The 13,793-nt window shown below is 30.3% G+C and overlaps 1 protein-coding gene and 1 non-coding gene across 4 annotated transcripts in view; one reads left to right on the forward strand and one right to left on the reverse strand.

Moving 5' to 3' along the window:
- Positions 1 to 3,368, reverse strand: part of LOC101503710 (putative uridine kinase C227.14) — a 7,064-nt gene extending 3,696 nt beyond the window's left edge. For 2 of the 3 annotated variants that reach the window (XR_003471754.2, XM_004493683.4), the window contains exons 1-7: positions 3,211 to 3,368; positions 2,987 to 3,126; positions 2,794 to 2,837; positions 2,222 to 2,299; positions 695 to 887; positions 255 to 285; positions 110 to 168 (exon numbers count right to left, since the gene is read on the reverse strand). Coding sequence is in view for 2 of the 3 variants with exons in the window: in XM_004493683.4 (XP_004493740.1) it covers positions 110 to 168; positions 255 to 285; positions 695 to 887; positions 2,222 to 2,299; positions 2,794 to 2,837; positions 2,987 to 3,126; positions 3,211 to 3,244 (579 nt within the window). In the remaining variant the exon portion in view is untranslated. The remainder of the gene's footprint in view (positions 1 to 109; positions 169 to 254; positions 286 to 694; positions 888 to 2,221; positions 2,300 to 2,793; positions 2,838 to 2,986; positions 3,127 to 3,210) is intronic. The other variant, XM_004493684.4, reaches the window with a different exon arrangement.
- A 5-nt stretch (positions 3,369 to 3,373) lies between these two features.
- Positions 3,374 to 3,445, forward strand: TRNAD-GUC (transfer RNA aspartic acid (anticodon GUC)). Its single transcript has one exon. It is a non-coding gene; the product is annotated as a tRNA-Asp (tRNA).
- The last annotated feature ends 10,348 nt before the right edge of the window (positions 3,446 to 13,793 follow it).

The following is a 13,793-nucleotide window of genomic DNA, read 5'->3' on the forward strand; positions in this document are numbered from 1 at the left end:
TAATAATAATAATAATAATAATAATAATAATAATAATAATAATAATAATAATAATAACAATAAAATGAATTAATAAAACCATTAGATCTTAAAAACATGTAAACCTTACTTGAACTCTTAGATTCTTGAGACACGTAAGTAGTCGCATGGGATTGAATGTCCATGGAGCTGATATACCAATCAAAAGATCAATGATTTTCTATGAATAGTGTTTGAAATTGATGGGTAATATAAATTATGAAGAGGTACCTCACCTCCCCTTCTGGCATGTGCTTCCTCCGGATTCTATTATCAAAAAGATCACTTACAATGTCAGAATAATAACTCCTCGTGATAATAAATATGGATTCTAGTTCATTACAATTTATAGTGTACTCCAAGTAGTTTACATTACAGATAATTTTTGTATGGAGAGGGAATATAACTTTTTATCGAATATCTCAATAGTATGAACTGAATGTAGCATCAATTTAGAAAACACTAAGCAAAACTTCATTACGTTTTCCTATCCCAACAATTTTCTGGCTTAATCAAATGGAAAATGACAGTGTATCAATCAATTACTGCACTTTCAACAACTTATGATTTGATGCCTTCAAGTTATCAACTCTAGTTCATTAATATGAACAATGAAATGAACTAGGAATAACATTAGATGGATAACAAAAAGTGTGGGCAACAGAAGCACACTAACCTTCATTGCATCTAGTTCAGAACGATAAAGATGAAAACCATCCATGGGAATCACAATAGCGACATCAGGAGGTTGAATCTCAGAGTCAAAGGAAGAAGCTTTCTCTGGCCAAAGCTTGTTTATGCGTTTTGCTACTTCATGTGCTATGGTGCTTTTTCCAGCACCAGGAGGACCAGCCAGGCCAACAAACAACCTGTGCAACATCATACAAATTATGATGATTAAATTAATATAAAGTCATAGCACACAAAAACATAACATTTGACATTATCGTTCAAGTTTGCCGACCTCGACCTCCCATAACAATAGTAGAAAAGGAGGGAGATCTAACTATTTTCTTTGTAAGTTCATGATAAATAAATAACATAACATTGGAGACATATCTATCTAATCAAATAAGATAATTAAAGATGACTTTCTACTTGAAAATTTAATGCAGAATGACAAACAGCCGACGTGCAAAACAATAGTTTTGCACAGCTTAAAAGAAGCTTTCACAGTAAAAGAATTTCATTGCTACCTAGTTAGTTAATCCCAGATAGCGGCGTGTCGTGGCTAACCCCAAAAATGAGATAGCAAGTTGCCGGATACCGGGATGACCACTAATTTTTTGGATAAATTACATGAATAATACAATATAAACACTAAGTAGTTAATCCCACATAGCGGTGCGCCGCAGCCAACCCCAAAAGTGGAACAGTGGGATAGTGTGTTCCGGGATAGGTGGTATAACTGCTATTTTTTGAACAAATTACATGAATAATACTATATAAACCTACATTTAATTCAAAAATAACAAATGACTCTAACTCTGAAACATTCGTAAATAACAATAAAAATTCACAAGTCTTACTCTTAGTCAAAACATACATTGAAATACCAACAAAGTCATGGAAATAAAGATTCATATCGAAGTCTTTAACATAGAGAGAAGTAAAATAACTAAATATTAAAACTCAAATGCATGTTCTAGCATAGGAATCAAATATAAGCATCATATTCATTAGCATATTCTTCTTCCTTGGTGAAAGTAGAAACAACAAAACAGATGAGGAAGAAATAATAGTGGAATCTCGCTAGGAAACACTGGGATTAATTATGCCGGGATAGTGGGATCTTGTTTCACGTTGTCGCAGTCAGGCACTGCACCACACTGGGATCTCGCCAAGAAACGCTGGGACTAACTACCTAGATTGCTACAATAATATACAATCAAGATAGTTTTCTGTCATGATAACAAGTTGAAGGTTTAGTTTAAGTAATAAACGATGTTAAAGTAATGACAATCCCTAGCAATATTCTGCAGAATGATAAAGCTGAATGGGACCGAAAACATAACAACCATCAAAGCATTTGGAATATAGGAAATAAAACAGGTGAAGCGCACACATTTAATGGTACTAATACATGCATTTGTTGAACATGCATCATTTGGTAAGGACAAATATCATTCTGCACAATTACATTAATATTTAATATTCAGAACCAACTTTACTAGCTTCCATAATTCCAAAATTAAGAACTTACTTATAATTAGGATTTAATGACACTGACGTTGAAGGCAGAAGTCGTTTAACCAATGCATCATATATCTCATCAACACCACTACAAATCAATATTAGTAACTAAATCAATTCAACTGAAACATTTAGATAATCAAGTAATAGCTTTTTCTACCAAATTAAATTGTGAACAAATTATATAATGTTACTTTCACTTCACAGTTTCACACTTTCACCTTCATATACTGCTTTTTCACACTTCTTTCTAATCTAGCCTATATCATTATATAAGCAAAATTGATTTCTATTTTCTGAAAATATTTCCCTCAGAACAATTAGTAAATAAAAACAAGCCAAATTTGTAACTGGAAACACGATGTACCTTATTGAATAAGTAGTTATAGTTATATCATTTTCTCTTTACCTCTCATTAGTTAGTTATAAGTTTCTAGGTGATTAATTTGTTAAACCTCCACTAACTCAATATAGAGTCTTTCATGAATTCATTTTGTATCATTTTCTCATTCTAAAATTTATCTTCAGTTTAATGTTATCTCTTTTCTATGACTTGTATCAAGAACAAGAATTGTAATATACCTTTCCTCTACAACTTGAACATGTTCCTTTTCAGCAGATAAAACCTGTGAGAGCAATGAGAATCAACAACGCATTCGGTGCGTTTGGAATTCAAACATGCAAATGAACTATTCTAAATTCGTACGAAAATTATTGGAATAAAATGAATTCGATAAATTAATTGAGTATAGAAGCGTGGGAAAAAAATATGTACCTTGAAGAGAGCACTCTTGTTAATGCGATTGCATGTTGGATAAAATGATAACTTCACGAAGTTGTTACGCCGCAAGATGGACGGTAAACACGGATTCCGAACGCGAGTTCCTGATTTTGTTATCGGTAAGGAAGGAACTGCTGCGAGGGATATGATTGGAGATAAATGAAATTCGATTGAAATGAAATCAAAATGACGATGGCTACAATTTAAGAGACGTTTACCTCTTGCCGTCGTTGAGGAGAAGATTACTTCCATTTACTTAATCGATCATGAAAACCACCTTCAACAACGGTGACGGCGACACTTTTTAACAAAAAGTGACGTTACAAGAACAAGTTATTTGTAATTAGATACCAAATTGTTTATTGGATTAACTTTCAACAAGTCGTTGTAGTATAGTGGTAAGTATTCCCGCCTGTCACGCGGGTGACCCGGGTTCGATCCCCGGCAACGGCGTATTTCATTTTAATTTTATATACACTATTTCTCTGATTTTTTATTTTAAACCAATAACTGTAATAACTAGAAGGTGACAACTAAGCCAGCTATTCTTCTCATATCCAATTCTTTTGTTGGGAAGGAAAGAAAGAGATGAGATTTGATCCATAACTCATATTATCTTCTTTTTTTTTTTTAATGTGTTATCTAATTTTATAAATATTGTAAGTGTTATAGCATCATTTTCTCTAACCTCCCATAAGTCATCATTAATATGTGCATTAAAGCATTGAAATTCAATAATCCTTCATTATCAATATAAAGCAACCATAACTCCGATCGAAATGATACATTTTTCATAAGTCATCATCAATATGTTCAATAAGACATTGAAATCTCAAAATCCCCCATTATTCCATTAATATTGGGTGGCTATTCATACTACTATAAAATTCCTCTTATATATAGCCTTATATTAGTCACCTCGTTTTTTTGGATTCACCTTATTATTCATTATCTCATTCGAAAATTATTATCAAATAGCCACTTTACAATGTCCTTGAACAAATATGATACTACTGCAAGTGTGGCTACATAAATATTGTTTCGAAGATGTGGATAGAACTTTGAGAGATGTGTTTCATAATATAATAATGAAAGTTTAATAATATTTGATGATTTTTCATCATATACATATTTTTCCACTGTTTTAGTCTTATTTATCTTCAATCATTAGTTAAATTAAGAAGTTATTTGATATATTTTGTTAATTTTATTTATTTGATTTAATAAAATGTTTATGTTCTTATTTCCTTGATTAAGTAGAGATTTTTCGGAGTTTTGCGTTGTTACTTTGTTTTAGTGCAGTGCTGAATTTTGGTGAGAAATCAACATGACTTATGTAGAGTATTTCAGTCATATCTGAAGTTGTAGATGTTCAATTGGAGTCAAATCAAGTGTAGATGAAATCTAAGATGCATATCTACAACTTTCATGAAGACACCGGAACCAAATTCAGACTCGAAAGAGGAGTAAAATGCAATATAAGTCGGACAACAGATGATGTGCACCTGAAGCGCGCCAGCTGCGTTTGAGGCGCATTTCCAGCCGTTATGCACTGTCCAGGCGTGCCTGGAGCACGTTTTCTGCGCCTGGGGCGTGCGACGCGCATCAGCATTCATAAAAATGCAATTTTTCACTATTTTAGGGATCTTTTGACTCTTGGGAAGTTGGGAGACTTGAGCCCTAGCATAGAAACTCAAAGACGGTCGTTTCTAACATCATTAGAGCAGTTTTATCAAGAATCATTCATGAATCCTTCTTGTAATTCTTCTCTAATCTCTATATTTTTTATCTATGTCTTGAGTAATTAAACCTTATTTGTTAGGAATGAGTGTCACAAGATGAAACCCTTATTTTTATGATTTGATTTCTAGTTATATGAATGAGTTTATTGGATTATTTTTGTCATCTCTGTGCTTAATGCTTTTTATTGCTTGATCAATATTAAAATGTTCTACGATTTTTATTTTGAAACGGAAGTGGACTTTACGAATGCTTGAGATGAGAAATTCATGAATTTGTAATCTATACATAGATGCAGGTCATGCAACCAATTAAATTAGTTGCAAAACAATAATTTATAAGAGAATTTCTATACGGTAATGCTTAATTCTAATCTTAAATCTACTAAGGAATTAGGGGTTACTTTGGAATTAAAGGTTCTGTCACTAAGACATTAGGGCAAGAATAATAAAGAGAATTCGGTAATAGTTCAATAAAGGAATTCAGTAACTAGGATCAAATTAGACACCAAGGTTGGATTCGAAGTGAAACTCATCCCTGGCATTTTTCTCATTATAAAGGATCAATTTTATTACTGTTGTTAATTTCAAATATTATTTCAATTAATTCGAAAACTTTTTGTTCAATTTCAGTAATTAAATATAATTCGATAGTAAAACACAATCCTTGAGTTCGACACTCGGTACTACCATTTTTATTATTACTTGCAACAATTCAGTACACTTGCTGAAACGCTATCAATATTCATAAGTAAAATTGTTGTTTTTTGTGGCGATTTAGACAAATTCTTCTGATTATTCCAAATGTCATTAGATATATGTGTATCATGCTACAATTAACTCCTCATACTTTTAGAATTATTGTCAAGTCATGATGTTACATACAAAAATGAAACTAGTTATTGATGGTGGGAACATTGATGGTGTAAGACCCATAATTTTAAAGTACCATTTATGTATTTTTGGTGTATTTTGGATTTTGGCTCGGAGGTTTTTAAGCCAAAGTTAATAATATTTTGGAGTTTAATAATCAAAAAGATGTTTTGATGCCAATTAAAATTTCTCGTCGATAAATAAATTTAAATTAAGTGCGGTGAATCCTTTACGGAGAATTTAATGCGTTTCGGGTGAAACGGTAATTTAACAAATGTCTAGGTATTTTGAGATATTTGTTAAGTTATATTTATTATCTATTTATGTTTGTTTGGAGGGAAAAAGAAAGGAAAACTAGAAGAAAGGAAAACTAGAAGGAAGGAAAAGGAAAAGAAAATAGTATAAAAGGAAGGAAGGAAAAAGGAAGAAAGGAAAGAAAAAGAAAGGAAGGAAAACGAAAAATTCCATCTTCTTCCTCTAACCGTGACCCATTTTTCTCCTTTCTCCCGTTTTCATTTTCGTCGCTTTCTTTTCTTCAAAACTAGTAACCCAAGGTTGGGTGAGAGTTAGATCAAGGTTTTCGCAACTCCACTATTCCTATTTGATTCGAAAACGAAAAAAAACGGTTTTTGAGATCCAAACACAAACCCCTCCGTTTCTTCTGGATCCAAACCTCATTTCTCGAAGAGATAGAAGGGAAAGTTGCTCACCACCACGCTACGGTGCTAGTGAACGAATTTGGAAGCGTCGTTGCGAGCGGAGATTTTACCGGAATTACTCGCGGTACCGGAAACGCACGTTAAAGCTAACGTTGAGGTAAGGGCTCCTTCCAAACTTCTAGCTTGCATTAGGGACTTATCTGTAGTTGTGTGGGAAGGAATTTGTTAGGGTTAAATGTATCGATTTGGGGAAAAACGAAACTAGTGCGTTATGGGTAAAACCTTAGAGTTAGGTTTTGTTTATAATGATGAATGTTTCGTGGTAAATGAAATTTGATGTATCTGGGTGTTATGTTGCGTGATTTGTGTTCGTTGTATTTGGTGTGTTCGTACTTGATGTTTGTTAATTGGTGTGGTTGTTGTGAATTATGGTTTGAATGTGAAAGTATGTTTGAATTTGTTTCTGTGGAATTTGAAAACCATTAGAGTTAAACGAGTATTAAAAATGGGGAATCTTTTAATACCTCGGTTTACTTAATGTGTATTTGAGGAAAATGTTTAAGTTAACTGGGCGTTGAGAATGGGGAATCTCTCAATGTCTCGGTTACTTAACTATCGTTTTTGAAAATCGTTTCGGTAAATGAGTATTAAGAATGGGGAATCTCTTAATGACTCGTTTACTGAATGTTTTGCGAGAAAATCGTTTAAGTCAAAAGTATATTAAGAATGGGGAATCTCTTAATATGACTGTTTGCTTAACGTTTTGTTTTGAAAATCATTAAGTTAAATCGGTATTAAGAACGGGGAATCTCTTAATGACTTATTTAATTAATGTTGTTTGAAAGTCGTTTAAGTTAAATGGGTATTAAAAATGGGGAATCTTTTAATATCTGCATTTGCTTAACGATTGTTGTGAATGGAGTCTGTGTATGCTCATGCATTTCATTTGGTAAATTGTGTCGACCCGTGATAGGTGACACCTTGGTAAACTGTATTGACCCGTGATAGGTTGTACGTTTACGATTTACTATTTAGTAATTCGTGTTGACCCGTGATAGGTGACACCTTGGTAAACTGTACTGACCCGTGATAGGTGGTACGTTTACGAGTTACTATTTAGTAAATCGTGTTGACCCGTGATAGGTGACACCTTGGTAAACTGTACTGACCCGTGATAGGTGGTACATTTACGATTTACATTTTTGGTGAATTGTGCTGACCCGTGATAGGTGGCACCTAGGTAAACAGTACTGGTCTGTGATAGGCGGTACGTTTACGATTCCCGCTTTTTCTTTTAGTAAATCGTGTTGACCCGTGATAGGTGACACCTCGGTAAACTGTACTGACCCGTGATAGGTGGTACGTTTATGATTTACGCATTTTAGTAAATCGTGCTGACCCGTGATAGGTGGCACCTCGGTAATTGGTACTTTGGCCTGCGATAGGCGGTACAATTATGATTTACGGCCCTTCGAGGAGGGTTTTGGTTTGGAATTCCGAGTCCATGCATTTTGGCATATACGCATTGCATTAGGGTGCTTGGCACACGAGTCGTGTTTGATTGAGTTTTATGATTGAGTGATTTGAATTTGATTTATCGTGTTAATTGCGTTGAAAATGCTAAGTGTTATGTGTTGATTATTGTGTGTAAGTAAGATGGTTATCGAGATCCCAATTGCCGTGGTAATCGCGTAGAAATTGCTAAGTGTTAAGTTGTGAACTTGATTAGGAATGACTTAGGTTAATTCATGAATTTTTGGAAAAATGATCAGGGAAATCGATTTCCCAATCGATTGGATGGAAGTCAGGGGCTTGGCCAAATGAACAAAATCGATTAGCCAATCGATTTTGTAATCAGTTTTCGAAAAATCCCTTACGAAATCGATTGCCCAATCGATTGGCCATTAAGTCAGGGGCTCAGCTATCCTGTCAATCGATTGCCCAATCGATTGAATCAAGCCAGAGTTCAAAATTTCACTAAAAACCTTCAGGAAATCGATTTGGAAATCGATTGGTATTAAGTCAGGGGCTCCGTTATCCTGTCAATCGATTGCCAAATCGATTGATTCAGCCCAGGATTCTATTTTCATTAAAAATCTTCACCCCAATCGATTGCCCAATCGATTGGCTCAGTGAAAATCCTCAGTTTTAGTTGTATGATTAATTGCTCATGAATCTATCCATGTCTTGTTTTATTATGTGTTAATTAGGAGATCGAGAACTGCATTTTACCTTCATTTTCATTGGCAATGTACTGTATGAACTTTTCGCATATTGAAAATCCTGTTAAGGTGCATGCTTAGTTGAAAAGTTGTTTTGAGCATTCAAAAACTTAATTGCTATGTGTTAACTGTTATTTTCTGGTTGGTGACCCTTTACAACTATTGTGGAAATCTGGGCTTTGCCCTCAGATGAGAGTCAGGACGGCCCTACCGGTTCGTACCCTACGGACAGGGATGGAGATGGGAACGCTTGACTGCTGTTACGTTAGGAGGATCTCACGGGGCGCGTGGAGATCACTCAGGGTGTATAGTTTTTGGTAGGATGATCATATTAGGTTGATGTATAGGGACTAGACGTCCTACTTTTTGGGTTGGAGTATTTTGATTTGGAAAACTGTACTTATACTAATATTGTCAGTTTGACATCTTATTTGAATGGGTCTCATGTACCATTTGTTGTTGTGTAAATGTTTTGGATTTATATTTGGAGAAACTTTTCCGCTGCTTGTAAATTATAATGACTCAATTATTTATCCAAAGGCATTTTCTTGTTTATTTCTCTATTTCAGTTTAATTTCTTTTGAAAAAAAAAATACACTCTCGCTTTGAAAAACGGGGTGTTACAGATGGCATCCAAAGAAAGATCTTCTCATAAGAGGTGTTAGGGATTTGTGATGGTACATTAGGTGTAGACAAATGATGAGAAGATCACTTTAGAAATTCCATACTATTTGTTCATACATAGTTCAGGGGGTCTAATTTTTTATGTTGTTCATACCATTTACCCGTCGATCTTGATTCATCATTCTTCTAAAATTGAGATATATTAACCTCTACGAATATAATTGTTGAACTTATAAATGAGAATATGTTATCTTGATTTCTCGTGAAGAAAAAACATACCTAAATTTTGATACTTCATGCTTCACAAATTTTGATTTTAATGGTATGAATGATGTTGCACACACCAGAGTTTTTAAATACAACAATTGCATAAAGTCTTTGACATCACATGTTAAAACTAAAAGTGGGAGTGTTAATGATGTTGTTGAGAAATATTGATCAAATTGTTGGGTTGTGTAATGGAACTTGACTAATCATCACCAAAATGGACAAGTATGTTATTGAAGGAACAATACTCTCGTGAAGGAATATTGGGAATAAGATCTACTTACCTCAATTGTTACTACCACTTTCTAATTCAAAAGTTTCATTTAAGTTTCAAAGAAGGTGATTTCCTTTGGTGTTATCATTTGTAATGACTATAAATAAAAGTCAAGAACAATCTTTGAAACGGGTAGAAGTTTACCTACCACAATTTATTTACTCTCATATACATCTATATGTTGCCTTCTCAAGAGTGGCGTTGAGAAATGGTCGAAAGATAATGATTGTTGATCATCAAAATCAACAAACAAATATCACTTCAAATATAATTTATAAAGAAATATTTCAAAATTTAAAATAAAACATTCATTTAAAGTTGTATTTTGTTTTCTTCGTAAATAATTTTCATACGTTCACTTGACTTGTGCATTGCATAATTTAAGATCTAATTTTACTAATTTTTAATATTCTTAAATAAAATAATCATGTATTTTTATGTCATTTTATATTTATAAATATTTAAATTTACAAAACATATTAATTTTAGTTGATTATCTTTCTAGCTATAAATGTACTAAGTGACATATCTCTTATAATAAGAATAAATTGTTTTTCATCCATGAATCAATCAATAAATTCTACAAATTACCCTCTCTTCCCCTGCCCTACCATATTGTACATCCGTACCTTAACCATCTTCTTCCATAGCCACTACCATTTCCGTAGCGTCACTCAATTAATTTACAAAGTCTAAATTATCTTTTAAAATGTCTTTTAATATTATATTTTTTATTGAAATAACTTTTAAATTAATTATTTTATTATTTTTCTTAAATAAATATTAGAAAAATTTGTAAAAGAATAAAAAAAAAGATTGATTTTCTTTTTGAAAAAAAAAATTCAATCATTTTTTATACAGAAAAAAAATTGAAACTTTTTTTACAATTTTTTTTTTGAAGAACAGTAAAAAAAGATTGTTTCTTGAAAAAATTTCAAAAGAACACAAAATTTTGAAATAAAATTTAAAAGATGGTTTTAGCCACAAAATTTTTAGAATTTTTTAATTTTAAAACTTCTTTTTTTTTTAAATATTTTTAACTATATTTTTTTTGTCCTTACAATATATGAACTGATGACAATAATTAATAAATTTATGAAATTAACACCAATAATCATTACTATACTGTTGTGAATCAACCACAAAGGAAAAAAAATGTTGCAACCTATTCACATAAGCTTCTACTTCCTTCTAGAAATTTCTTAACTACTAACGAAAAAAGTGGTTACTAATATAAGTAAGATTAATTTTAAATTTAAATTGTTCAAAACCAATTAAATATAAGAAATAAATTATCTTTAACTAATTTAGTGTTGAATATTATCTTCAAAATGTTCTGTAAAAATGACTTATTTTAATTTTTTAACTGTATTTATTTTTCTGTAATGTGCAATAAATATTCCAATAAAAATATAAATCACAATTTTAAAGGTTAAATTAATAAAACAGATTAAATTATCAATAAATCTAATTATATATATATATATATAAACAACATGCAATAAAATTTATTTTACTACCCTTATTCTATTTGTTGACATCTATTCAAAATTAATGATATAATAGTTTAAAACATCTCTTTATCTGTTAATCACTTTGGCACACTTATTTGTTTATCACACTATCTATTAACCAATGTACTATTTATTTTATCTTCATTTTCTTTCCATTTTTCATTATATTTTTCTATTTCAAATTTTAAATCTTATAAATTTTCATCTTAACATATTTGACATTGACAAATATAAAAAACACATAGGAAAAATATAGATTATTGATACATAAAAAATATGAGACACATATTTGTTATCGATAAATATAAATAAATAAATAAATAAATAAACATAAGATAAATTTTGAGTTACAAATAAAATTTTACACGAATATACAATTATTTGATATGGTATTGAAATTCATAAAGCTTAATAGCGAACAATAAAAATACATAAGATGTTAATTTTGATATATCTTAGACATGTTAAATGATTTTAGATTTGTGGAAAATTTTAAATGTATGATTAATACGATGTAAACTTTCAACCAAACAAAAAAAATGTAAAATTAAAATAAATAAAGATTGAGAGGGGTTTTTCTTGAGAGGATAGAAACTAAAAAAAAAATATCACTAATAAATATAAAAAAAATAAAAATAAATACATCTAACAAATATTTGTCATTGATAAATAAAAAAATACGTGACACATGTTTCTCACTGATAAATTTTAAAAAAAAATAATCACAAGATAAACATTTATCACTTATAAATATAAAAAAATATTTATAATCGATAAATATAAAAAACATTTGATCAATATTTGTCATTGATACATAAAAATAACACAGGATAAATCTTTGTCACAAGTGCATATATACAAACATAGCATAAATATTTATACTAATAAATATAAATAAATAAAAAATGCGAGATTAATATTTATCAGTGATAAATATAAAAACACCAGATAAATCATGATTAGTTAAGTATTATCAATGTATTTTAGATTCTACAATTAATTTTGTTAATATGTTTAGATTCTACATGTGAATTTTGCGGAATATAATAGACATATAACTTTGAAACTCTTAACTCTTAAGAGTTAGATAGTGATAAGTTTATATTCACAATGACTTCTTAACAAAAATCAAATTCATTTTAAATTTGTGATATTTAATCTGAATAATTTTTTTCGTGTTTCTAAAAGAAATATGAAATCACTTGTATATATGAGATACAATTTTCTTAAAATCTTATGTCGTACCATGAGCTTATAAATTTATTAACCATCACGACTTCAACTATTTATATATTGTTGTCCAACTTTCCTTTTAAGATTAATTTAATGTTTGTCTTTATTGTATAATAATTTGATTGTCTATGTTTCAACTTATAATATTGTGTTTTGATTATATCATAAATTATTAACAATATAATGTTATAATTCATTTTAATATTTGTGAAAAAAACTTAAAAGAAAAAATATATATTTATGTCATTATCTAAGTCAATCAACTAAAATAACATATCATGTTTATTCATATAATATTTAACTAATTATTTTATTCACAAGACATATTTTGAATTAAAAAATTAAACCCATGCAGATGCACATGTCTCTTATTAATTTAATATTATAATTAATTTTATACACGAGACATAGGTGGCACTATACTAAACAAAATTTAAAAAATAATAAATGAGAGAATGAAAATTCATTCATTATGGGACACAAATGCGTAGTTATGTTGTCGAACCACAAAAATTAGAGCTGAGCGGGTTGAGTTTATCAGATCGAATCCATTATATATTTTAGCAAAATGGATGGGTTCGATAGAGTTAAATATAAATAGATGATTAAAGATGGTTCAGTGTGGGTTGTTACAATTGATTGTAGGTTCGAAAATTCCGTCCAGGATTATCAAACTCAACTGATCAGTGGATTAGAGAATTGAAATTCTTAGATGTAAAAGACATAATTTCACTTACTTAATTCGTTTTCTTTCTATATTTTTAGGATGACTCAAATTATTTAATGACTTCGAACGACATCCAATTCTCTCACTTATGTTATGGACCATTTTGAAAAACACTTTCTAGAAACTAACTAAAAAATGTATGAGAAAATTTTTACTTAAAAAATAATCCAATCAAAGATTGATATTGATAACTTGATCTTATCCAATAGTCTAGTCCACTAAATCTTTTTATCAGAAACACATTTAAATCAATGACATAATCGATCCAAATTAGGTCAATTGTTAAAATAAAAAAAAAAAACACTGCTCCTCGTGATGCACGCACCAATTATTATATTATTATTATTGTTATAACCTCGCGGGCACGTGTTTCATTTCCTTGCATCCGAGAAAGACTTCCAGATTCAAAGGAAGTGTTGCCCAACCTACTGTTTTTCTTTTTCAAATCTTCTTTAGAGACTTACACAGTCATTTCAAATAACACTAAAGTTTATAGATTATAGTCTCTTATATTTTCTCTTATTGTTATTTTTATTATCTTAATTGAAGATAATAAAAATATTAATTAAGAATATATTTTTATATCATTTGATATTTATTGATTAATTCAAATATAATTTACATATTTGTGTTATCGTTACAAATGTTTTTATCTCAATTCTATTTACA

This window comes from Cicer arietinum, chromosome 3 (assembly GCF_000331145.2).
Source record: "Cicer arietinum cultivar CDC Frontier isolate Library 1 chromosome 3, Cicar.CDCFrontier_v2.0, whole genome shotgun sequence".
NCBI lineage: Eukaryota > Viridiplantae > Streptophyta > Magnoliopsida > Fabales > Fabaceae > Cicer > Cicer arietinum.